At 40.2% G+C, this 27,784-nt stretch overlaps 1 protein-coding gene across 14 annotated transcripts in view; it reads right to left on the reverse strand.

The window, feature by feature from the left end:
• Positions 1–1,207: 1,207 nt before the first annotated feature.
• TMEM232 (transmembrane protein 232) overlaps positions 1,208–27,784 on the reverse strand; it is a 184,936-nt gene continuing 158,359 nt past the window's right edge. For all 14 annotated transcript variants that reach the window (XM_069962985.1, XM_069962990.1, XM_069962980.1 and 11 more), the window contains 2 exons: positions 17,996–18,089; positions 1,208–1,873 (listed from right to left, as the gene is read on the reverse strand). In XM_069962985.1, coding sequence (XP_069819086.1) covers positions 1,673–1,873; positions 17,996–18,089 — 295 coding nt within the window. In that variant the 3' untranslated portion in view covers positions 1,208–1,672. The remainder of the gene's footprint in view (positions 1,874–17,995; positions 18,090–27,784) is intronic.

The following is a 27,784-nucleotide window of genomic DNA, read 5'->3' on the forward strand; positions in this document are numbered from 1 at the left end:
TGCATTGATATATTGGCACTTTATTTTCCAGGATTCCATCTATTACTTGTCAAGCACTTTGTACAGTTTACATGTACATTATGGATCTATTGCATTGTGCTATGTTATATTATGCCATACTGAGTCTCTGATCATGGTTTTTGTAATGTACAACAGCATCTCCCTGTAGGAGCCAACCGGTTATTTATCCAGTCTTTCTTGATAATTGATTGGCGCCCTATGTGGGTTTTTCAAAGGGAACCAGTCAATTGTGCTCATATAGGTCCCTGCAGCACAGTATACATCGAGTGTGCAGCTTGTGGAGCAAATCAGCCGCGGCTGCAGCAGTAGCTTTACCAAGGGTAAAAGTTTTTTTATGCCGCACGAGGCAAGGAAAAGGGCAGCAACTAGTCATCTGGGCGGGGAGCCGTCTGTGACTTGTCAAGGCTCTCTGCTGGCATCGCGCAGTGCGGGGATGATTGATAGGTAGAGAGGCCCATTAGTGATGTACTGTGCTGCTGGGAACCATATCAGCACAATCGTGCTGGTTGGTTCCCTTTAAAAAATTTTATCATGTGATATATATGTAGTGCTTTATTAAAAGATCAAGTTTTCTTTATTATAAACTAGACTTTAGTGTACTGAATCCAGTGGTGTACAAGCTATTAGTATCTGTTCTGATTCATGGTTCATGTAATTGGTCCTAATTCATTGACAATGAGTGGCACAACCTAAAATATTTAGTTTCTATAGGTTGAACCCCCTGCTCTTTCTTTTTGGCAATTTTCCGATACGAGACTACCCCTTGAAAGGCAACAAATCAGCCCAAATGGGCTGATTTGGTTCCCTGCAGCACTGTATTAAGATCCTGTGTAGCTCACGGCAAGTACTGGCCGTGGCTGCAGCAGCAACTTTATACCCCAGAAAATGAAGTTTATTCCCCCCCGTGCGGCAGGGAGTCATCTGGGCAGCCCCCGCCCATGTCTAGTCACTGCTCTCGCCCTGTTGGCGCGCTCGGCAGTGATGATTGACAGGCAGAGGCGCCAGTAACGGGCCTCTCTGCCTGTGCCAGACTGAAAAGAAAACAACATTTCCTGCAGGACACACAGCAGCTGATAAACACTGAAAGACTGGAGATTTTTAAATAAAAAATAAATTACAAATCTATATAACTTTCTGAAACCAGTTGATTTGAAATAAAAAGATTTTAGCTGGAGTACCCCTTTAATGGCCATATAGTGATTTTTGCACAAAGAGACAACTGAACAACTTTTTTGTATACAGTTAGAAAATAAAAAATGGAAGATAATAGAACTGTGTGGTAAAGTATATAAAGACAGATAAGCAGGAGCTTATTTCATATGGGAATAAAGGAGCAGATAGACTGAAACCAAAAAAGTCTCGATAAGTACTATTGATTTCAGATGATTTTTTCCTAATGCATATTACCAGCCTACATGATCATGAGCAAACATAGATAACAATCATATACCGAAAATGCAGCTAAGAAGAGGGTTTGCTTTTGTTTTGGCAGGTTTTTTGAGAGTACATTTTTGATCTTAGAAGATGGTTTACCACATATAATACCAAAATATAAAATTGATAGTCATAAAGTCTTTTGAAGAACACAATACTTTTGTAAACAGACTAGGAATAACAATGGACTGAAGATGGACAAATTCTTGGTACTTATTCATTGTAATAGATTTTTACCATCTACTATTGTCTCCCCATACCTAGGGAGCTCATAAGGTTTGCTTGTTCTCTTTAGTTTCTGTTCTCTTTTCCTCATTATTTCTTTATATTGTTCTTCTTCTTTCTTTTGCTTTTCTTGCTCCTCTTTTTTCATCTCCTCTGCTTCTTCCTTCATTCGAATTTGCAGCTCTTTTTCCCACTTTAAACAAAGTCATAGACATTATATTATTTTTTGTTTACTGTTTTTTTCTTTAGTTTAGTTTATTTAAATTTAAATAAAATTAAAATTAATCTAGTTAGAACTTGCATGTAGATAAATAATCAAACATCAAGAACAAGATCTTCAGATGCAGCATGTGGTTAGGTAAGATATATTGGCCGAGAGGGTCCATAGGGTACAGACAGGGCTGTATTTGCCATTAGGCCCTTGTGGTCCTATGTCTAGGGCACCAGTGGAGGAGAGCAGCACTTTAATGATCTGGGGAAAAAAATCTAATACTATTGATGGCCATGCTGTGACCTAGAGAAAAAAAAATAAGTCCTCCCATTGGTTGAATCCACATGGATCAGAACTGATAGGAAATTTACCTACAGATTTGTAGCCACTCATTAAGTTGTGTGTTTGTAAATGATTTCACTATTTTTTGAGTACGAAGGTGAGATAACAGTGAATCTGCAACAAAATCCACGGATAATTCATATGGTTTTTGCTGTGTATTTGTGACATATCTGGAGGAAAACAATTCTGACAATTGTGGAATCACCATAACAGGATGAATTCAGTCTGACAAAGTGTTCACACAATGGGGGAGATTTATCAAACTGGTGTAAAGTAGAATTGTCTTAGTTAAATCTTCTATTTTCCCATTTCACCCATATCCTACAAAACCGAGTCAGCGATTTACATGATTGTTTTTTAGCCAGAGATTTTTCATAGTTGTACACTCTTTCCACTAATTGCTCCCACTCCCCAAGAGGAGGAGGAGAAGGGCCCATCCAATGACGGGAGATCAGCACCTTCGCCAGAGTAGTAAGTTTATTTATACATCTACCATCTCCCACCTCAAGAGAGAAGGCACCCATCAGTAATGAAAAGGTGTCCTCCTCAAACACCATGCCCATTGAATTCTTCATAAAACCTATTACCTCGCCCCAAAAGATCTGAACTGAAGGACATTCCCACACCAGGTGAAAAAAATCTGCATGTTCTTGCTGGCATTTTGGATAATTAGAGTCTGTCCTACAATGCATAATATGCAACCTTTCCGGGGAGAGGTAAACTCTATACAAGATCTTAGCCAATATCAAACGATGAGAGGCACTGAGCGAATTTGTCCTAAAATTCTGCTTCATTACCTCCCATTGCAAATCGCTAATATCTCCTATCCTAAGAGCCCACTTTTCCCTCATCCTGGACAGATATGGATTGCTCCTCTCGCGAACCAGATACCTATAGACACCCGACAATACTTTCTTCCCCTTCGGGAGTGACCTTAGATATTCAAAAAATGGATGCGAATCTATGTGCCAACTACCCTCTTTAACCGAACATTTATAAACGTTCAACAGTTGTAAATACCAAAAATAGTGCGAATCCGACAACATAAAAAGTTTTTTACAATCCTCGAAAGAAATAAAATTCCCATCCACTATTAACTGATTAATACGTTTCAACCCTCTATTTTCCCAAAAACGTGCATTTGGAAATTTAAAAAATTCATTAAGTTCCTTATTCCCCCAAAGTGACGAAAAATCTAAATAAAAAGTGCACAATTGTCTTAGTTGCCCCTAGCAACCAATCAGATTCCACCTTTTATTTTTTAAAGAATCTGTGAGAAATGAAAAGTGCAATCTGATTGGTTGCTAGAGGCAACTAAGACAATTCTTTTTTTTTTTTTTCTCCTTTTCCGCATCCTTCGTGGGTGGGTGGGTGGGGGGTTGAGAGGGGTAATTTATACTATGTAAGGATGGTTAGAGTGAGATTCGTAGGTTTTTTAAGTTGTAAAAGACAGGCACGATTATGATATGTTAAGATGCTAAAAAAATTTTAATTGGTTTTTGTACATGATGTTCTGGGGTACAAAAGGTTTCTGGAATGCTGCTCTAATGTCTTTTATATGTGTATTATGTTATTTTGGTAAAATAATAAAAAAAAAAAAAAGAATTGTCTTAGTTGCCTCTAGCAACCAATCAGATTGCACTTTTCATTTCTCACAGATTCTTTAAAAAATAAAAGGTGGAATCTGATTGGTTGCTAGGGGCAACTAAGACAATTCTACTTTGCACCAGTTTGATAAATCTCCCCCAATGTGTTTTTATCACAACGTCCATTCTTGACAAAGAAAAATGTGTTGCATTGAAGTCAATGCAAACAAGAGCCATTGTTCACACAATGTATTAAACAACAGCTGTTGTTTGGAAATAATTGATATGTAAATTATTCCCAGCCATTGTGCATTGAAATCAATGCAATTCTGAGTGCAACAACGTCCACTGTTTGACACTCACTACAATGGCCGTTGTTTTTGAGTGCCAAACAAAGACTATTGTTAGAACATTGTGTGAACATAGCCTGAGTATGTATTTAGGAGGAGCTGTAAATACAACCCTGGATACAGCAGAAGAAAATTTTATTTAAAGGAGAAGTTCGGCCCAAAGTATTTTTTAACCCCTTCCCGCATGAGGATATAACTGTACGTCCTTGCGCGGGTGGGGGAGTTCTGTGACCCCGCTCTGAATTGCTGCGGTCCCCGGTGCGACATGTAGCCCGGGGCCGCGGCTATTAGCAAGCACGGTCTGATCGCTGTGCCCGCTAAATGAGTTATCAAAGTTGACAGCTGTATCTGATTACTTGTATGCAGCCATCCATGTTGTCTAGTGGGGTGGATCACCCCCCGGAACGTTGTCCTGAAGGAGCGATCCACACATCTGGCTCAGGCTGGGGTCTGCGCCCTAATTGTGCTGATCCTGGCTCGGCACTCGATTGCTCCCATATCGGGAGCAGGAGGATGACGACACCCATTGTAACTGGATTCCCGGCATCTGCATCTCCACGGAATGTGGCGGCACGGATGAGATCCCACACACACACACTGATTAGTACCTCCTGGCTGCGGGGTGCATTCTCCATGAGTAATGATGAGTGGGGATAGTGTAATAGCTGGGATGAGTGCCGGGCCCAGGGTGTGTGTGCGTTGCTCTGCTGTAGCCGGGGAGGCCATTCACAGCGGGAGCAAGATGACTTCCTGGCTGATCCCTGTAGTGGCTGCGGCCCCATCTATGTGCGATCTTCATGAGCATACATGTTATCCTGCAGCCTCACCCTGCTCCTTATTGTATGTTTTGCCTGTGACAATCTTGGCTCCCTAACCATATAATAGAGGCTTCTTTCCACCTGATGACCACAATTTCTTTACCCTGTAATAAGTGTCATGCAGCTCTCCCCATAGGAAATCCCCTAGTTAGTTTTACAATGTAGTTTCTCCTTATACTGCACCCCCTGCTGGACGCTTCAAAGGAATTACACCCAGCCCTGCTCTGGTTTGTGACGTCACAGTTTTTTAGAGAAATTAAAGTCTGCCGGAACTACTAAATTGAGGAAAATAGCAGTATATGTGCATTTCCAATAATAAGTGTATATTAGCAAATTTGTCTAACTTTCCTTATGTAATAACATATTAAAAAATACATTTTGCCCGGCGTTGTCCTTTAATGCAGACAGTAGACTATGGTAGATTACTTGCTGTTTTGTTAATATTTTTTGGATTATTTAAAAAACGATGTGAATTCTTGTTATGGCGAGTGAGTCAATAGCAGAAAGAAAAAGCAAATACCGCTCACCTACTTCCAGTATCCAAACCTCAGTAGGGCTTAGAATACAAAGGAGCACAGAAAGCCTCCGGACCAATGAGGCAATACAATAGATATAGCGAGAGTCCAGCTCTCAGCCAAAATAAAATCTTCAATGCTTTATTGATACACTTAAGAACGTGACGTGTTTCGAACGCATGTAAGTATCCTTAGCCAGGACTAAGCACGTGTCCAAAATGCGTCAGTGACATGCTGGTTTTTCAAATGGATTAGTAAAGCGTTGAAGATTTTGTCCAGGATCTAGATTATCTTTTCCTATATATCTCTTGCCTGTGTGTGCGGTGATAACAGTATACTGGAGATTACAAGTAATTAAAAACAGCCATGCACTTGTTCTGTACATATGTCGTCGGGTTTCATTACCTTTCATAGCTTAGGTAAAAAAATGTATATGCTTATTACATAGATAATAAATATGAAGCTTAATATGCATACATAGACCTGGAAGAGACTAATGTATAATTACTTCAGGATCAATAGTATTGGGAGGTTACAGTACATTTATCTCGCTAAACAACTAGTACGGTACTGTGCAGCACCGACACTTGCCAGGTTTCTTTTATTTCACACAAAAATAAAAAAATATTTCTGGCAGTACTCCAAAAAATGAATAGAGGAGCTTGAAGTAAATACATCCTTTACAATGTAAAGCTAACAATGTACAGTATATTATTATTTCCAGCCTATATTTACTAAACGCAACAACTTTCATACAGGTTCTACAATAGATTTAAAGGGGTTTTCAGAAGCTAAAATAGAATGAATGCAAAGAGGGGCTACAAAAATGGTGGATGATCTGAAGCAAAAAAAACTTATTAGAAAAAAACTTTAAGGATATTTCCATCTTAAGTAACATAGTAGGGCTTGTCAAGTTAAATATATTTGCACATACATTAACTTAAACTTGCCTCCTGCTCCTGATATGCCTGCTTGGCCGCTCTATTGTTGAGAGTTTGTTTTCTAGGAGATAGATAGATGATAGATAGATAGATAGGAGATAGATAAGTAGATAGATAGATAATAGATAGATAAATAGATAGATAGATAACTTTCAGAGCATAAAGGTGGCCAGTAACCTAGACAACAGATCTAAATCTGTATAGTCTGGAGGAAAGAGCAATGGGGGGAAATGATCGAAGCCTTTAACCCCTTCACGTCAGTAATACGTAGATATACGTTCCTACTGCACATACCCCGTGCAGTAGGAATGTATATATACGTTCCTGACACTGAATGAGTTTGATGTGTGCAGGACCACTGCAGTGGGAGCGGCCCCGCACACATGAGAGACAGCTGCGCAAGTACACCCTTTATTATCAAAGACTGACGTTATTTTTACATAGTGTGAACCTAGTCATTCACAATAAATTCTCATAAATTCCCTACTTTCGCCTGGAGTTAAATAACAGTTCACAATGGAATGTATGTGCTTATGTTTAGAGGTAATATAGCAGTGACCGTGATCTACCCTATATAGGGTGTAAAGATATACCGTACCTACTCTATGACAGTTTTCACATTATGGGCTTCAACTTGCTATCTTGCAGTTTTCTGGCAGATTTAATAAAGGTTATATGAGTAAATTAATAATTGAGTAATTGGCTTCTGACTCTTCATATTTAATATAGTGAGAAATAGATAAAGCATTTGTTGTAGAGGCTCTTAATTAGCAAAGGAATTCACCAAAGAACAAAACTTAATATATGCTGGGTAAATGGCATATAATGCTATACAATTAAGTGTCTTGTTAGTAGAAGAAACAGCAGCAGAGCTGTAAAATATGCATAATTAGTCTTGCAAGATTTATAATGTTTAAATTCATTCTAGAACGAGGAATAAACAAGGAGCTTATATCTTTCCTATTATTCTGCAGTATTACCTGCAAAATGGAGAAATGCACCAAATCTGTATCCCGGTAGGAAATATTCTGCTAAATCCCAAAGGCCAATTTACATACTAAATGTAAGGAAATAAAAGGAGTTCCTAAGCTCACACAATCCTTTAAATCTTGGGAACTACTGACTGCATTCTCAGCATTCTGACCCCAGGGTAGAAAGATTGGAAAACACTGTCGGCATGGATGAAAACCATCCAGTTATAGAATATATTCTTATACATAGGCTAGCGTTGATTCAATTTGGAATAACTCAAAGCTTCCTGCAGACATATAAAAAGTCACTTTATGTCCTCAAATGTAAATCTTTCAAGTAATCCCAAACGAAATGAGTGCATGCTTTTATTTCAGCATTTTGACCCTGAAAGGCTAGGTTCACACTATGAAAAAATGATGGCTGTCTTTAACCCCTTCATGACCAAATTAACATCCAAATTAATGCAATGTTCCTCCCCACCTTCTAAGAGCCATAGCGCTTTTATTTTTCCACCTACACCTACATCTACATCTACACCTACATTCCACCTACAGCTGGTTGGGGTGTTACATTTTGTGCCATGATCTCTAGTTTTTATTAGTATCATATTTGTGTAAAATAAAATTTTTGATCGATTTTAATTTTTTTTCTGAAATATAATTGAAAAAAAAAATCAGCAATCCTGGTGGATTTTTTTTTTTTTTTTGGTTTATGCCGTTTACCATGCGGAAACAATATTGTTATTTTTCAATAGATCAGACAATTCCACGCGCTACGATATATTATATGTTTATTTAATTATTTAACTTTTTTTTTGTAATGGGCAAGGAGGTATTTTTAACTTTTTTTTGGGGGGGGGTTATAAGAGAGGTTTAAATACTTTAAAAAACTTTTTATGACAATTTTTTTTACATTTTATTTTACTGTAAAACATGCAATCATTTGATTGCATATACTGGTCTATGTTATGCTGTAGCATAGCATAGATCATCACTATCGGCGATCTGTACATACAGTCTGAATGAGAGCACATTTAATGCACAGATCGCCCATCTGACAAGACAGTGATCGGGTACCGATCAGCAAGTGCAACATGCTTAACTTGTCACTGACTTCTTTAAAAGCTGCAATTGATATGCATTACTGTGTTAATGAAAAGCGGCTGCAGGCTTTAGTTGCGCAATGACAGACATTGTTATTAAAGACGGTCATCATTTTACATAGTATGAACCTAGCCAAAGAGTTTGGTCTTGTGGGGTAAAATAGGCTGTAAAGCTTCAGACTTCACAAACTGAACATAGATCATCTTTTAGAAGCTCCACTAATAAAAAAAATAGCATCTAGTACTTTGTGTTGTCCACATATTTTTGCTTACAGAGGACCTGTCACCCCCCCCGTGCCCCGTGCCCAGAGACCCTTATATTTACCCTGTGCATGAAGTTCCGCTCCTGGAGCCGCTCCCGTTGCCAAGATATCACTGCGTATCAGAGATGAGTCCGATGCCCATAGAGAATAAATGGAACCGTCATTCTCTATGAGCGTCGGTCTCATCTCTGATGCGCGCGTGTCGGGCTTCAGACGGTGATATCTCGGCAACGGGAGCGGGTCCAGGAGCGGGACTTTGTGCAGGGGGTAAGTATAAGGGTCTCTAGGGTGCGGTCAGCCAGGCTCTGCCCCGGCACAGGGGGTGACAGGTTCCCTTTAAGCCTTATGTGTTTGGCTACAGAGTTTTTCTCTTTTTGGAGAACGATATGACCATCATAGTAGTTGCATTGTAGATGTCCTAAACTGAATGAATGCTCCAACTATACTGCACTGCCCTGCTGTAGAGGCTCCACGCTTAGTCCACTAGTAGTAATGATTCCAAGGGAGTAAGGCTTTGTAGATATGGAGTTTGATACCATACAACTCTCTAATAAAATTTTCTACATCTTTTGTAAACTGATGGTTTCCAAAGCCTTTTCTTTCTATATAAAACATTGATAATGTTCAGCATTGTACTGCAACAATAGTGGTAATAATAAAGGCGGGAAATAATATTAGAAATGATAAAGTGCAACGTGTGAGTCTTTTGGATTTCTCTAGGATACGTACAGTAGGTCACTATGAATATATAATTGTTCCAGTCTGATGAAGCAAAGATTGGAAAAAATAATAATAATTGTCATTAACCTATACTAGGTGTTACTGTCATTTCTTTTCCCTATGCAAATGAATCCATGCTTATTCCTCTCATAACTGTGTATAATTTAAAATATTTAACCAGCAAATAGAAAAATGAACAAACTAAAAAGGCTGATTCTAGTGCAGAGCCATCACACATAGTCTGATGGAAACTAGCTCCATTTATCGCTGGGCACTATTGCTACCATTTAGAAATATGCACAGCTTAAAGGGGTTATCCAGCGCTACAAAAACATGGCCACTTCTCCCCCTACTGTTGTCTCCAGTTCAGGTGTGGTTTGCAATTAAGCTCCATTTACTTTAATGGAACTAAGTTTCAAAACCCCACCCAAACTGAAGACAACAGTAGGGGGAAAGTGGCCATGTTTTTGTAGCGCTGAATAACCCCTTTAAGGACTTCGCTTGTACCCACCTTCTAAACCTGTGCCTTTAGCTCTGGAATGGGCCATCTTTGGCCACGTAAATTATACTGCCCACCACTGCTCAAAAGAAGCCAAAAAGCTTCTCTTTATTATATCAGCAGCTACTCGGAAATTGATATTGCTGAGGTGGTTCCACTATCCCTCCGACTCTTTTTGCAGAAGTAAATTTTTCTTTTCAGAATGCACTAGGTGGAAATAATAAATCAACGTGTGCCTAATAACACTGTGTGTGAACAGTCCCGAACCCAGCTGCCTCACTGGGGTAATACAACATCCAAATAGCAAAAAACCAGGACACATAAACTTCTCAGAATAACTCTTTGTTAGTAGATATTTTCCAACAGTATCAATATCACAAGAAATAATCAATAACAGATTTCACCACAGTGCTCAGGAGTCAGCTGGAGTCAGATGGTTACGCCGTGGCGCTGGTAAGCTCCATTCCTGTCTGAAGACGCTCACTCTTCACAGAACATAAGATGACGACCAAACGTCTTGCTACATTTCGAGGGTCCGCCCCCTTTCTCAAGCATAATTGGAGTGCACCCTTCACCATATTTATAGCAGTTGCTCATTTACATATCATATCACTAAAAAAACAATTAAATATAGGTTAAAGATTTACAATAATAGCAATGGTTACTATAACATACTTCAATATTCATTTCTAGAATAGTAATGACGACCATGGATTTCATGGATGAAAATGAGAATAATAAAAAATTTGGTGAAACCTCTGTTGCACGCCACTTCCACGAGTTTGGTCATAAAGTGGCTTGTATTAGAGGAAATCCATGGATTAAGCAGTAGTGACATAAAAAGGAAATTGTTACAAAAAGAAACATTTTGGATATACCAGCTAGAGAGTTTACACCCGAAGGGGTTAAAAGAAATCTGTAATTTTGCAGTATTCTTGTAAGGGAAGTTTAGCATTACCATCTTTTCATGAATTTTATTATGATGACGTTTATAATAGTGGTGGTCATTACTATTCTAGAAATGAATATTGAAGTATGTTATAGTAACCATTGCTATTATTGTAAATCTTTAACCTATATTTAATTGTTTTTATAGTGATATGATATGTAAATGAGCAACTGCTATAAATATGGTGAAGGATGCACTCCAATTATGCTTGAGAAAGGGGGCGGACCCTCGAAACGTAGCAAGACGTTTGGTCGTCATCTTACGTTCTGTGAAGAGTGAGCGTCTTCAGACAGGAATGGAGCTTACCAGCGCCACGGCGTAACCATCGGGTTCTCCTGACTCCTGAGCACTGTGGTGAAATCTGTTATTGGTTATTTCTTGTGATATTGATACTGTTGGAAAATATCTACTAACAAAGAGTTATTCTAAGAAGTTTACGTGTCCTGGTTTTTTGCTATTTGGATGCACTAGGTGGAAGTTACCTTGCATAAAGAATTCAAGGTTAAAAACTTTTTCCTGCTTTGGGATTCCTTTATCCAAATTCTGCCCACTGGAATCCAACAGAAACTGCAGAATGCGTTCCGACACATTATTTGGTATTTGGAACAGCTGGTTTCCTCTAAACCCCTTCCTATTTGCTTTGAGTTGATTGGTGCTTACTGACTCCTACTTTATATCCTATCTCCTTGTTATTCCCCCCTTGGAGGATGGCTCGGACCCCGTCTGTTGCTCCCGTAGTGCACTGCCTGCACCATTTTAGTTGTTACTGGTCATGTTACTAGTTCATATTGGTTCATAGCTCCCTTCCAGGTGTGCCAGAGAAACTGTCACAGAGGACTTCCTTCAGAAATTTACTCTTACCCCTTAGTTCTCCATATCTTTAACAATATCCAAGGACTGGACTATGTCTTTCTTATTGTGCTGCTAATGTTTAGCAAATATGGACTGGAATTGTACTCTTGGTTAATGTACCTATTCTTTGGTCAAGTTTGCCACGCACCCTGCCACGTTACTGCTATAGGTGAAACCAAGTTCTACAGTTTAGTGACTAGCCAGAATTATTACAATGATTATGAAAGAAGTGGGCGAGGCAAAAGAAGATGTCTTTGAATAGGAGGTGCGCATTTGGCGGCCGATGAAAGTGCAGAGAAAATAATAAAGCTATACTTTACCGCTCCATGATCCGCTGTGTCATTCCAGCTTCTGCCGGCTGATTGTAGTAACAAACTGTATGTTTCTATCTGACACATTGGATTTGATAATTGCTCTGCATCTCAGTGGAGCTGGTCCGCTCTCTGGAATTTACCTATGTCTGTGCATACCTATGGTAACTCCCCATGCGACGTCCACTAACGTGATTGGTGGGGTGCATCATCACTTGCACCTTTATACCTACACTGTATGGTGATTTTGTATACTTGACAAAGACTCCAGTGGGGGTCGAAATGTTGTATATCTGTAAGCTTGGCTTCCAATAAAATCAATAAAATTTGAAGTTTATCTTTGGATGCTGTTGGACTTGCTCTCTACAGACTGCTCAGCCAATCACTGGCTGTGACTCTGTCCTCTTATCTCGGCCAGTGAATGGCTGAGCGGCTTCTCACTGCAATGACGTCTCAGAAGTGCATTGGGCAGCTGCAGGGAGAAGCTGAGAAAAAGCCAGGGAGCATTGAGAGGTAAAGAATTGCTTTCCTATTTTCTATATATGCAGCAAGGGCTGAACAGACATTGATATCCTGGCCCGATCCACCCCCCGCATGAAGTTCCACCAGTCCCATAGGCTCCATTCTATGGGCAGACAGATTCTTTGTCCGCCCCAAAATAGTGACATGTCAATTCTTTGGGCGGATGGCTGAATCCTCCCGAGCATAGGGGACAAATGGAGAGTCAAGCGAGAGCGCGCACAGAATCCGAGGCAAGTTATCCGCATGATTTTCTTAGTGTGCAAGGGCCTTACGGTAGATTAGGCAACAGAATTGGTTAGCAGCAAAATCCAGTGCCTTATTTGTTTGTTCCAATTATTTTGGGCACCCAATATATGTGGCATCAGAGTTTTCAGGAGTGCTGTCTGCGTGGCACTGTGTTTTTGGAGTATCTTTAGTTAACACAACATTACATCTACTTTGCTAAACAGCAGGTACAGTAATAGTTACACATGTACTGCAAGAGAACTGGGGGAATCAGAAGAACAGAGAATTTGTGTAGGTTAGTAAAAGATAGACAGGGACCTGAAAGTAAAAAGAAAGAGATGGGCAGAAAATGCTGCAGACACAAGTCACAGCTGGAAGATGTCTCCATGGAGGTCGGGGCCACATGGAAAAGTTTGCAACAGTTAGCAACTACAATCAGAAATAAAAAATATTGGGTTTAACTATAATGTATTCACTTGTATCTTACCACTATGTGATCACTGTATGGTAGCTATATGTGTCTTTATACAATGGTTTTTTCATTCTGTTTCAGTACAGAAATATTATTCCATCACTATTTGATAGTAGTAGTCATGGCGTGTGCCATTACATGGGGCAGCATGGTGGCTCAGTGGTTAGCACTGTTGTCTAGCAGTGCTACAGAATTGCGTTTAAACCGAACAAGGACAACGTGTGCATGGAGTTTGTATGTGTGTTTATGCAGTGGTACTCTGCTCTTCTCCCTTAACAAATGTGATGATAGCTCATTTGAAATGTAGACTGTGAACCCCAAATGGAACAGTCGGTGGTAACAATCTGAATATAGTGCTACAGATCATATTGATACTATATAAATTAATGACATAATAAATTTGCTAATGGCTAAATAAATTTTAGCCAGTGTTTTTTTTTGTTTAGTAAAAGTATAGTAATATTTAACACTTATATAGTGGTATTATTATATACAGTATGTATATGAATTCATTATAAATGACCTCATTCTAAGGATTGCATTGTTCCTCATTCTGTATACCTACCCTTTATGTATTAGTTTACCCATACTGTACATCCCACTTCTGCAGTAAGGCTCCCCATAGTGTATACCTCCCCCCCCCTGTAGTTTTCCCTCCTTACTGTGTACATCCCCCTATGCAGGTAGTCCATATACTTTATACCCAACGCCGCTCTCTATCGTTGGCCCCCTTACCCTCCATGCCCCTATATTCAGTGTACCTTACTGTGCATCTTACCACTCCTGCCTCCTCCGCAGCTTGTATTGAGCAGGTCAGGGTGTAGCATACGTCCGGCACTGATCCTAGTGTCAGGGATCTGTTCAGCTGACTTTAACTATGGCTTATTTTTAGAGCAGGGCTTACATTTTAGGTCTACTGCAAAAAGCCTGCAAAATTAAGCTAGGTCTTATTTTCGGGGTTAGATCTTATTTTCGGAGAAACGCGGGATTCTGCTTAACCTCCTGCAGTGGTGGGTAATATCCGATCCAGGGCTAATAACTTTGCCAGGCAACAATATTCTAAACACTTAGAAAAAGATTCATGCAAAAAACAGAGGAGGTAGCATTAGCAGGGTGCTATATGTGCAGCACAGGGAAATTGCTGTTGATGGCATTAAACAAGTCTAATCTCCTCAGTTTATAGGTTGGATGACAGCAGGATGTAATAGGGTACCAAGTCTAGAATTAGGCTATGTGCACACTGCATAAGAGACCGGACGTTCCATGACCTGGCCATGTCACAGAACAGCCGGTCTCTGCACAAATCAACCCAGACGGTACTGCAGTTTCCTACGGCCGCAATTCACTGAAAACTGCCGCCAGTTCTTTGAGGCGCCGCACAGGATCCCGGACGGAGCGTATACGATGCGTATATGCTCCAGCCGGGATCCCATAGAACAATTGGCTGTGTTGCCCTCCGCACAAAGTACGGCAACAACGGCCATACTTTAATGTTGTGTGAACATAGCCTTAAGGGGAAATATCAGTTCTTCCCCCTTAATGGCTTGGTCTTTGCTCTGATATGCCTTGTCACCTCTGTGAGACCTTATAAAGACAGGGCTGTGTCTTTCCAAATCCTGTCCAATCAACTAAATCTACCACAAGTGACTCCAATCAAGGTGCAGAAACATCTCAAAGATGACCAAGAGAAATATAAGCACCTGAGAGCTACTGTCTTAGGGTATGTGCACACTACGGAATCCCAACGGATCACCCGCTGCGGACTCTGCAGCTCCTCACCCCTGCTGGCGGCTGCGTGCATCTCTGCTGCTCCCATAAGCTCCATTCTATGGTTTGCCAGATTCCGCCGTCCACCCGAAGAATAAACTCCCTCATTGTTTGGGCTGATGGTGGAATTTGGAAAACCATAGAATGCAGCTTATGGGACCAGTGGAGATGTGAGCAACCACCAACGTCTGCAAGCGGGGGCAAGCTGCAAAATCCGTGGCGGGTGATCAGCCAGGATTCCGTAGTGCGCACATACCCTAAGTGTCAAAGCAAAGGGTCTGAATATTTATGTCAATTTAAAATTTTAGTTTTTTCCTTTGAATAAATTTGGAAACATTTCCAAAATTCTGTTTTTACATTCCTATTCGGGTAACTGAGTGCAAATCGAAGGGGAAAACTTGATTTTCTTTATTTTAGCACAAGGCTGCAACATAACAAAATGTGAAAAAAATTGAAAGGGTCTGAAGACTTTCTAAATGCTTTGTATAGCCAGTTTGCAGTATAAATGGTGTGACAGCATGATAAACACCATGAATACATAGCAGCTTTACTGGTAAAACAAGGCTAATCTAAGAAAGTAATGTACAGAAGGCATGTCTGAGTAAAGCTGACCTTTACTTGTCCAAAAAACAACACTGAGAAAGAAAAACAAGGACACAGGTTTAGAATTAAATTCTATAGAGATTTATAGAACAAAAGCAATGTTCTTTAAAGGTAATATAAAGTCCAGTGCATGTAATTTAGACTTTTAGAGTCTCTAAAGACCCAAGTGATTAAAAATCTTTTCAGGCCTGTAAAGTGCAAGTCCTGGTTAGATACAAATGGAATCATTGTGTTCCAGTGTATCTGCTCGGCATACACAATGCAAAAGATCGTTTCTGCACATTGAGATATCAAGTTTCTGTCAGATGAAATCAGCACTTCTCGGTGTACCTTAGCTCCTCTTCATTCAAAGAAACAGCAAGAGGTAACATAGTCTTCTACTTTATTGTGAAGAAACTGAATTTGGTTTGGTCTAAATAAATTAAATTCACTCTAAAAGTGCACTTAGGTCTGAAGGGTATCTTCTCAAGGATCCTCGGAACCAGAGCAAGTTATAGAAATGCTTTAAATGCAGTTAGACTTAGTTTTTTATTGTATTATTGCATACAAATCCGGCCAGAGACATGAAATAAATAATGACTAAATGCATTATTTTCATTTGTTAATGTATCTTGCAAATTTTTCTTGGTGTATGCTTATAAAACTTCTCTATCCCCTTGTGTGCATATTGCCTGTATTAAATTCATCAGTGCTGTAGATTTCATACAGTGTTGCCAAACACACTGTAACCAAGTTCCTCCTCCCTAATTCCGCTGAATACAGTATGTATCGGTGTACGGCCTCCCGCTCCACCCTGGCGTCACGTTCTTCTGCCCATGCGCTGTGGCTGGCAAGGGCCTTGCGTGTTGACCTGCCAGTTCGCATGCGCGCTGCTAAGCCCTCATTTGTGTTCCCCTTATAACCACCACTGCATGCGCCGGAGGAGCAGTGCACATGCGTTATGCATCCCAACTAAGAGCATTGGCTTCAAGCCCTAATCACGCGTGCGCCGCTCCTCTGGCCCATGTGCAATTGAGGTTATCAGGAGCGCGTGGCGCAGGCGCAAACTGGAAAGTCGGTGAGCGCTGCCCTCACCAGCAACGGTACATGCACAGAAGACGGTGACACAAGAGTGGAGCAGGAGGCCAGACACACGGAGATATTCAGCAGAATTAGGGAGGAAGGAGTAGTGGTGAGTCATGCCGAAGTGCGGCACAAACAACAAGCCAACTCCTCTGTGACACTTGTTTGGCACAGATGGATGGATTTAACAAAGGCAATATGCACACAAGGAGACAGAGACCTACACTACACTGTCAGCACCAGGGGTTCAGTCAACCCCTAAAAAATGAGATGTTACTAACATGAAATAGCTTAGGGTGCCCTTATTCCCCCCCTTTTCTTTACAGTGTCTTATTATGCCCTACTGTTCTGAGATATGTGTGTTTTGCCTAACAATTTAGTTAATAGTCAGATGGGCGTAAACTTAATTTTAATAATGGCATTAAATGGGTGTGATTACACAGTCAGCAGGGGTAAATGTTTCATACTGAGGGGTGTGCATGATTAAAGAGACTGTCAGCAGGTTTGTGCTGCCCTATCTCAGGGTAACATAAACTAGTGAAAGAGAAGCTGAATAGAATGATGTATCACTTACATTTTTCTGTGTAGCTGATTCAGAGATATCCTCCTGAATAACATGGACAATAAGTAGTCCTCTCCATTATATGCATGAGCCCAGTAGTCCTCACTATTTATGAGAAGCTCCGCCCACCAGCTGCTGATTGGCAGTTATCTATCCATGCTGTGTATAGGCAGTCAACTGTCAATCACCAGCTGTAGGGCGGGGAAGGGCGTGGCAAGAATCCTATTCTCCTACATATTAGGAGAACAGCTAAACAGAATGATGTGATACATTGATCTGTTTAGTATTTCTGTCTCTAGTTTATGTTGCCCTCATTTAAGGCCACATAAACCTAGTAACAGATTCCCTTTAATACATACCCCTTGACTGTATAATGACACTTATCACCTCATATTAACCCCCTGTATAAAAATAAAGTGTATGACCATCTGACTATTAACTGAATTGTTAGAGAAACTATAAACCCACATGGTTAAGCTGTAGAAAAAAACATGTGTAACCTGGGCACCCTACACTATTTAATGATGGTAATATCTCATTTTGGGGGTTTACTACAGGTCCCCTTTAAACAGAGATAAACAGCAAAAACAGACAAGGCCAATGCACTTACACTTCTTTCTCATACACAAATGCATTTCGCAAAGTTATTTAATTTTATGAAATCATATTACCTGATCTTCAATAACATTTTGCAAATCCATCCTAGTCCGGGTGAAAAAATGTAACTGAGAAGTAAGAGATGGCCCTTTATCTGGAAAATCTTTGCTGTGGAAAAATGTAATTTTACAAGGATTAGTTTTATACCACTGTATATGTGTATACATTTAGTCTTTTGAGCATAAGTCGAATATTTTATTCATTCACTTTACAATGAGCTCACAAAAAGGGTACTCCAGCATGCAAAAACATTTGATACTATGCTGTCCTAATATAAAATATCTCTGTTCTCCCCTGATGTGCTCCTGCAGTGTTTCCTGGTCCACTGCTGACCGCAGCCGCCACCAGTTCCAAGACAAAATTGTCTCAGCAGCAACAGCCTGCTCAGCCAATCAATGGCTGCAGTGCTGTCCTATCTCAGTCAGTGATTGGCTGAGCAGGCTGTCATTGCAGAGATGGATGTTGACTCAGTAGTGGTGGGAGCTCTGATTAGTGGGGCACCCAGAGCCGTAGTCGGACACTGGGCAGCATGGAAAGGTAATAATCAGATGTTTATTATGTTTTATATAACGGCAGCACAATATCAAATGTTTATAATTGCTGGAGTACCCCTTTAACATCTATAAATGTTGGCTTCATAAAACATCCCACAAAAATGTAAATTTTGTGAGTTCTTTGAGACGTGGTCTTCACTTTTAATAATATTCTACTCATGTTGGGTTCAGCTTTCTTGAAAAATAAAGTGATAGATCAGCTCTGGAGGACGTAGGCTTGTCTTAGACCAATTGAGCTCATATGCCTTTTCTGCAGAGAAACTTAAACACATTTTGCTCTCTGGCAAGATACATTATTTATCACTGAGAAATGACTTCATCATACCAAACCTATTTTCTATTGATGAAATGAGAAAAGCATGCACAATTTCAATGTACACTGTGCACTGACTGTTAAGGTAACGATTTCGATCTTTCCAGGTCCTTTCCCTGACAAGCAACCCCATACCATGAAGAATGGGGAATTGATTGTTTTTTTCAGGCAGTCAATTTTATATGTTTTATTAGAATGGCAACAAAAGTCCCAACATCATCTCCTTGGCCAATGCAAATTGATTATTTAGCACTGAAAATCACTTTTATCTAATCCTCTATACTCACTGAACTTTTTTTTCTGTTTAGATGTTACTGCTGATTTTTACTTGATTTTGGAGTAAAACTCCAAAAACCTACCTTCTTATCCAGACCACATTTTGTCTGGAAGATTTCAGGCCACCAAATATTATGCATACTGGCCATTTCCTTTGAGATAACCAGCTCCTTAAATTACAACTTTTCAATTCAACTTTGAGTAATCTTCTCTAAGAGGTTTTACTATATATGTATTTCCCATTTTAATCTTTTACTCTGATGCTTTGAATTCCACTTTATTTAAATGTTTTATTTTCTTCTTTAACAATTTTATTCTGTTTGTACACAACTTTACACACATTTGACTGGGAACAACCAGCATCTTCTGGCACACTTTGTGGTAGATTTCCATCTTAAGGAGTTTTATAATCCTTTGCATTGTTTTTGCTGGGGAAATGTTTTTTTTTCTTCTCTTTTTTCAAGCCAAGTGCGACAGCCCCATAAGGTCTGTAGGCACTTTCTCTTTTATCTGCGGACTAAGCTGCACTTTTAGGCTTGTTTCAGTAATTTTCATATTTCCATAAAAAGACAATAACTGTTACCCTAAGTAAACAATTTGATGGATACAGCATGGCTTTACTGAGGGCATGTCAGACTAATCTCATTGATTTCTCATTGATTTGACTAGGTCACAAAAATTCTGAATGAAGGTTGTGTCATGGCTGTCGCCTATATAGACTTCAGCAAAACCTTCGATACAGTTGCCCATAAAGAGCTAATAGAAAAATTGGTGAAAATTGGACATAAGACATAATCTCTGAATAGCTCAGTGGATTTTTGGTTAGATAAAGGACAGATATAGTTGTTGTTAATGGTGTATATTCGGAGCATAGACTGGATACAAGTGGTGGCCACAAGGGTCTGTTCTGGGTCCAGTTCTCATTAATATGTTTGTAAGAGATATAGGAGAAGGTTTGGTAGGTAAGGATAGTGACATAGGAGAAGTTTTGGTAGGTAAGGATAGTGACACAGGAGAAGGGTTGGTAGGTAAGGTTAGTGACATAGAGGAAGGTTTGGTAGGTAAGGTTAGTGACATAGGAGAGGGTTTGGTAGATAAGGTTAGTGACATAGGAGAAGGTTTGGAAGGTAAGGATAGTGATATAGGAGAGGGTTTGGTAGGTAAGGTTAGTGACATAGGAGAAGGTTTGGAAGGTAAGGATAGTGACATAAGAGAAGGTTTGGTAGGTAAGGTTAGTGACATAGGAGAAGGTTTGGTAGGTAAGGATAGTGACATAGGAGAAGGTTTGGTAGGTAAGGATAGTGACATAGGAGAAGGTTTGGTAGGTAAGGTTAGTGACATAAGAGAAGGTTTGGTAGGTAAGGATAGTGACATAGGAGAAGGTTTGGAAGGTAAGGATAGTGACATAAGAGAAGGTTTGGTAGGTAAGGTTAGTGACATAGGAGAAGGTTTGGTAGGTAAGGATAGTGACATAAGAGAAGGTTTGGTAGGTAAGGTTAGTGACATAGGAGAAGGTTTGGTAGGTAAGGATAGTGACATAGGAGAAGGTTTGGTAGGTAAGGTTAGTGACATAAGAGAAGGTTTGGTAGGTAAGGATAGTGACATAGGAGAAGGTTTGGAAGGTAAGGATAGTGACATAAGAGAAGGTTTGGTAGGTAAGGTTAGTGACATAGGAGAAGGTTTGGTAGGTAAGGATAGTGACATAGGAGAAGGTTTGGTAGGTAAGGATAGTGACATAAGAGAAGGTTTGGTAGGTAAGGTTAGTGACATAGGAGAAGGTTTGGTAGGTAAGGATAGTGACATAAGAGAAGGTTTGGTAGGTAAGGTTAGTGACATAGGAGAAGGTTTGGTAGGTAAGGTTTGTCTGTTTGCTAATGACACAAAAGTGTGCAATAGGGTTGATATCCAAACACTGAAGGTGTCAGTTCACACAACATATTTATTCAATTAATAACGGCCTTTGTTGCAGATTTAAACACTGGCCGTTATTAACTGACTACATTGCATTGACTTCTATGGAATTCTGGCTGGTGTACGACCGCACCGAAAAATGACACGTCAGTCTTGTGCGGATGTTATTTTTTGCATCTCCGGTCACACTTTACATTGTCTGCTAGGGGTAATTGAAAAGCAGGTACACCCGAATGCGCCCTCATCTTGATTAAAAAGAAAAGTTCATCCGGCAGTAATGGCCAAGATGAACTTCACTGACACCGGCCATTCTGTGACATGCCTGTGTCATAAAATGGCTGGTGTCATACATAGTGTGAACCCTGGGCCTAAAGAATCAAAACAATGGAAACTGCATTTCAATGTTTCCTAAAGTAAAATAATGCACTTGGGGAGGAGAAATCCTCTATTGTATCATATCTGTGGTTCTGTGTTAGCAAGACTTCAGAAGAGAAGGATTTAGGGGTAATGATTTCTGACAGCCTTAAAATGAGTCACCAGTACAACCAGGCAGGAGAGAATGCTAATCATATGTTGGACTGTCATGAAAAGATGGAAACCCAGCAGGCCCATTATAACACTATAACAGAATCTATCATCATCTGTCAGGATCTGTTGGGGGCTGTCATACTATAATAATATTCGAATCCATACAACTAGTATAAACAGAAGGTCTATAAGCATTTAAGGGTGATGTTGCTTTGTGCCCTTTTACGAATATATTATTTATTTGCTTATTCATTACGTTTTTTAATTAGTTATTTTACTTCTGGATATTCTAATAATAAATTTAAATCCTCCAGAAAATAAGAACAATGCAATGTCATGACAGTCTTTAAAAAGATGGAGATGACACTTATAAAACCAGGGAACTGGTAAATCAATTTATTGTCTGTCCGCAAGATCATGTTTAATTGTGATATTGCTGTTGTTGTGTGCCGGTTGTCACCAACATGCAAGGCGGCTACACATCTAATAGTTCTCTTCGGTGTCTGGCATAATAATCAGTTTCAGGTCCTTTTCTTGCATACTTAATGCAGCGTACTGTAAATTTAGGATCATTCCCCATAGCTACAACCAAGGACAAAACAAAAATATAATTTCCCTGGAGAAAATCGGTACAAATAAAAGATCTTACTGATAAAAATGTTAGCTGTTTAGCTGAACGAGATCCTGTATGTAAAGTAGAAATACACGGCTCCATTCATTAGGCAGTTTCATGATTTGATGCATATTTTATGTAAACCCAGTAGCCATTTTATGTATAGTTATAAGGAAAATATGAAATTTGGTTAGACTAAAACTATTAGTTTTTCCCAGTATAACAGCTCTGAAGCGTGCTGTACAGAACTTACAACACAGGGAAGCACTCTTTATTGCACACAGCAGATTTCAGTCTATTCTTCACACATTTTTATGTATAGAAAAATAGACCAGTGATAACAATAGATGTAACTGCAGGCCACCTCGTGCGCAAGAATATTGTTTCTTTTGCATTCTGTTATCTACCACCATTATGTGGACTGAATACACCATACCATTTCAATATTGAAATGATCCTGTAAGGCAATTGGACACATGACCCTGGGTGCAGCAAAATACACAAAAGTGAGCAAATTTTCCATGGATCAGTTTTAAGCCATGTTCACACACTGTCTTTTTTTTTGTAAAATAACAGTCGTTATTTGATACTCAACATAATGGCCGTTATTTTCAGTCTTCAATGATTTCCACTGAAGTCTATGGAAACAACGCCATTAGTGTACGCAATGCACAGAATAACGGCCGTTGTTTGCAGCGGCCTTTAAATTAATGTTCAGGACATTTATTGGCGGTCGTTAGTTAGCGAACAACAGACGTTTTTTAACCCCCTTAATGACACAGGGCGTGCATTTAGGCCCCCGGGCTATCTGCAGCCAGGCCCTCACCCTCAATGGAGAGCCGCCGCGTTTAAGTATAAGTGACCATAGCATCTCCGGTCACTTAGCAATTGGGACCCCCGCAGCGTGTCTGCAGGGGTCCTGATCGCATTACCTGACTGACGGAGGTCTTCTCCTTACCTCCATGCAGTCCTCTGTTCGGTCTTCTGATTCAGCCTGCCGCAGGGATAGCAGGGATCAGTGTTACTGATCCAATATATGTAAGTGATAGTTCCCTAAGGGAACTATAAAAGTGTAAATAAATAAATAAATAAATGCTTTACAAAATGCCCCAAAGCCCCTCCCCCAATATAAGTGTAAATCACCCCCCCTTTCCATTTTATTCATAAAACACATAAAAAGTAATAAAGTTAATTAACATATTATATACCGTAGCGTGCGTAATAGTCCAATCTATTAAAATAAAACAATACTATTCCCGCATGGTGAACAGCGTGAACAAAAAGCGCTAAAAAAACAGACATTTTATGTATAAAAAATTTTATAAAAAGCAATCAATACGTTTAATCTAGAAAAAAAATTACTAATAAAAACTAGAGATCATGACGCAAACAAATGACACCCCAACAGCCCCGTAGTTAAAAAAATAAATGCGCTATAGGAGTTACAATAAGGCCATTTTAAATATGCCTATTTGCAAAAAAAAATGTTTTACTGCTAATGAAAATAGTAAAACGTTAGAAAACCTAGTAACCATGCCTATCACTGTGTTCAGACCGACCTTATACGTACCTGATCGCGCCCGGTACCTATTCTTGAGACGGTCGGGTGACGGAGATTTCAGCGCCCAAAGCCCGGCGCGCGCGCTCCTGAGAGTCCAACGCTCATAGAGATTGACTGAGCGGCGGACTCACCAGTCATTCTCTATGAGAGTTGAACTCACCTCAGGAGGGCGCGCGCCGGGCGCTGAAATCTCCATCACCCGACCGTCTCAAGAAGCGGGACCCGGTGCGATCAGGTACGTATAAGGTGCTCTAGCGGGGGGTCGGGAGCCTGTCACCCCGGCATGGGGGGTGACAGATCCTCTTTAAGGGATTAAAGTTGTTCCCACACAGATTATTTTTTTTGCCCGTCCTTTTTACTGTTATTTTCACCAAAATTTAATGAACCTTTAAAAATAGCCACACGCATAAGGGTGCTGAAAGTGGCTATGATTCAACCTAAACTTAAATAATGTACCAACGACAGTGAACAAAAATTCCACGTCTAGCAATCGGCGTTCCTAATAAAACATGTCACAACAGAAACAATCTATATGAATACAACACCATAGTCTTACACGTTTCAGGTTTTTCCTTAGCTCTCAGTCATAACATAAAGGATAGCAAGTTTTATGCTATTAATTAGGTGTTAAAAAAAAAAAACAGAAGCACGTCTGACTATGGCTTTGTATACTTCTGGATTTTTGCTGTTTTTGCGATTTTGTGCACTTACTTTCTTCAACACACAAAGACTCACTTACATCGTAAGGAACGTCCTAAACCTTTCTTACAGAGGTAATTGTTACGTGTAGCAGCTGGGTCACAGTATCACTGTGATGGTGGTTAGCTGTTTGTTTTCGCTTTATATCACCAATGAGATTTTCAATGAAATGGTATTGAGAGTCAATGGCGTAGCTACCATGAAGGCAGGCCATGCAACTGCTATGGGGCTCGTGCAGTAAGAGGGATCGGGAAAACGTGGTATGCCTTCATGGTATGCCACTGCCTCCCCACCCAAGGGCCCAAAGAGGGAGTGGGACCCACCACTGCATTGTTCAGCCCACTCACTATAGTGTAGGGTGAGCACACTGAACATCAGAAGAGGAGCATAGGAGCAGGACCTGCAAGCATACAGGCTCAAGGATCCATAGGCCCCATACAGTTTTTTGCTATGATTCTCCATGAATCCTTGCTATGCCCCTGTTGAGACTATACAGAGAATGGTGTGATCAAGGTAAAACATCCAGTAAAATAGCATCCTGTCTATGTAACAAAAAACTCATTGATAGAAGTGGTCAGAGGAGGATGTCAAGAATCGTTCTACTAAATAGGAGGCGCACAGTCAAGCAAATTTCATCAACATGTCCAAACTCACAACTCATCGTTCCTTATATATTAAGAATCAACTGTACTTTTTTTTTTTGCATTTTTTTTTTTTGTCACACATTAGTAGTATTATTACTGCATTTCCACAAAGCTCAGCCTGCATGCATAATAAATCAATAGAAAACTGGCATTGAAAAAGATCCACTCTGTTTGTATTCCTTTCATAATGACATTTCAATAATATGATACCAATACGGATTTTCCGGTCTCTTCGACCTTTTCCAACCTGGTATTTTTTTACTGGTATCGTCACATCTTAGATAATAACAAAGCCCCATTTCAGAGTTTAGAACGCCCTGACAGTAAGATCAGATCATTATAAAATGTCATAAATAAGGAAAGTAATACAAACACAGTGGATCTGTTTCAATGCCAAGTCCCTATTGATTTATTATGCATGCAAGCTGAGCTTTGTGAAAATACAATGCTAATACTACTAATATGTGACAAACAAAAAATAATTGTTTGCAGAAGGAGTGCTGTTGATTTTTTATATATTATTTGGAACTAACAAGTCTTCAATAAGCACCCATTGATAGAAGCAGAGTGCATTGTTAACCCCTTAAGGACGGGGCCCATTTTCGTTTTTGCGTTTTCGGTTTTTCCTCCATGTGTTTAAAAGGCCATAGCACTTGCATTTTTCCACCTAGAAGCCCATATGAGCCCTTATTTTTTGCGTCACTAATTGTACTTTGCAATGACAGGCTGAATTTTTGCATTTGGTACACTACGAAACCAGAAAAAAATTCAAAGTGTGGTGAAATTGAAAAAAAAAAAACGCATTTCTTTTATTTGGGGGAACTGTGTTTTTACGCCATTCGCCCTGGGGTAAAACTGACTTGTTATGCATGTTCCTCAAGTCGTTACGATTAAAATGATATATAACATGTATAACTTATATTGTATCTGATGGCCTATAAAAAATTCAAATTATAGCACTTTTATCCTTTGGTCTATGGGGCTGTGTGAGGTGTCATTTTTTGCGCCATGATGTGTTCTTTCAATCGGTACCTTGATTGCGCATATACGACTTTTTGATCGCTTTTTATTACATTTTTTCTGGATTTGATGCGACCAAAAATGCGCAATTTTGCACTTTGGGATTTTTTTGCGCTGACGCTGTTTACCGTGCAAGATCAGAATTGTGATTAATGAATAGTTTGGGCGATTACGCACGCGGCGATACCAAACATGTTTATTTATTTGTTTACTTTTATTTAAAACCTGGGAAAAGGGGGGTGATTCAGACTTTTATTGGGGGAGGGGGCTTTTTACTATAAACAACACTTTTTTTTTTTTTTTTTTTTTTTTTTTACACTTATACTAGAAGCCCCCCTGGGGGACTTCTAGTATATATACTTTGATCTCTCATTGAGATCTCTGCAGCATAGATATGCTGCAGAGATCAATGAGACAGGCACTTGTTTACTTCCGGCTGCTGCAGCCGGAAGTAAACGAGTGCCGAGTCGGGGACGGCGCCATCTTGGATGAGTCCCCGGCCGGCATCAGTAACGGAGATCGCTCCTCCGGGACGTTGTCCCGGAGGAGCGATCTCCCCCACTAGACACCAGGGAAAGGTTGCCTCCGGTAATCGGAGGCAGCTGTCAACTTTGACAGCTGCCTCCGATTAGCTAAATAGCGGGCACGGCGATCAGACCATGGCCGCTAATAGCGGTGGTCCCGGGCTACACGCGGCACCCGGGACCGCGGCGCTCCAAAGCGGGGCCGCCGCGCGGCCCTGCTTTGAAGTGCTAATGAGGACATATGACGTACCGGTACGTCATATGTCCTTAAGAGGTTAAAGGAGAAGTCCAGCTAAAATTTTTATTAAAGTATTGTATTATGCCCCAAAAGTTATACAAATCCCCAATATACACTTATTATGGAAAAAGCTTATAAAGTGTTTTCCCCTGCATCAAGGCTTCACTTCCTGGATAACATGGTGATGTCACTTCCTGGATAAAATTGTGATGTCACGACCCGACTTCCAGAGCTGTGCGGGCTGTGGCTGCTGGAGAGGATGATGGCAGAGGGATGCTCAGTGTCTCTCCAGTGCCCTGTGTCCCTCAGTGTCCCTCTGCCATCATCCTCTTCACCAAACCAGAACTGAAATCAACAGGAAAGAGAAGTACAAGTCGCCCCTTTATATTTTCCATTCCATTTTAATCCACTTCTGGCTTTGGCCCAAAAACTGCCATGTGTGATTCTAGCATTAATTCACACTGAGCAAAATCGGCGGAATTCTTTGAGCGGAGAGCCGCAGAAAGCGGAGGCACGCGAGCCCTCCCATAGACACACTATTTGACACTGAGACAGACGGGATTCCGCTGCCGATTTTACTCAGTGTGAACAGACCCTTTAATGGGTTATCTAGCTCTACAAAAACATGGCCACTTTCTTCCAGAGACAGCATCACTCTTCTCTCCAGTTTGGGTGCAGGTTTTGTAGCTCAATTCGATTGTAGTGAATGGAGCTTAATTGCAAACCGCACCTGACCTGGAGACGAGAGTGGTGCTGTCTCTGGGAGAAGAAGGCCATGTTTTGGTAGCGCTGGATAACCCCTTTAACAACTTAAGGTCAAAGCTAATTTTCATTTTTGTGCTTTTGCTTTTTCCAATTTATGGCCATAGCACTTGCATTTTATTTTACCTAGAGACCAACATGAGCCCTTATTTTTTGTGAC

Source organism: Dendropsophus ebraccatus, chromosome 3 (genome assembly GCF_027789765.1).
Source record: "Dendropsophus ebraccatus isolate aDenEbr1 chromosome 3, aDenEbr1.pat, whole genome shotgun sequence".
Taxonomy (NCBI): domain Eukaryota; kingdom Metazoa; phylum Chordata; class Amphibia; order Anura; family Hylidae; genus Dendropsophus; species Dendropsophus ebraccatus.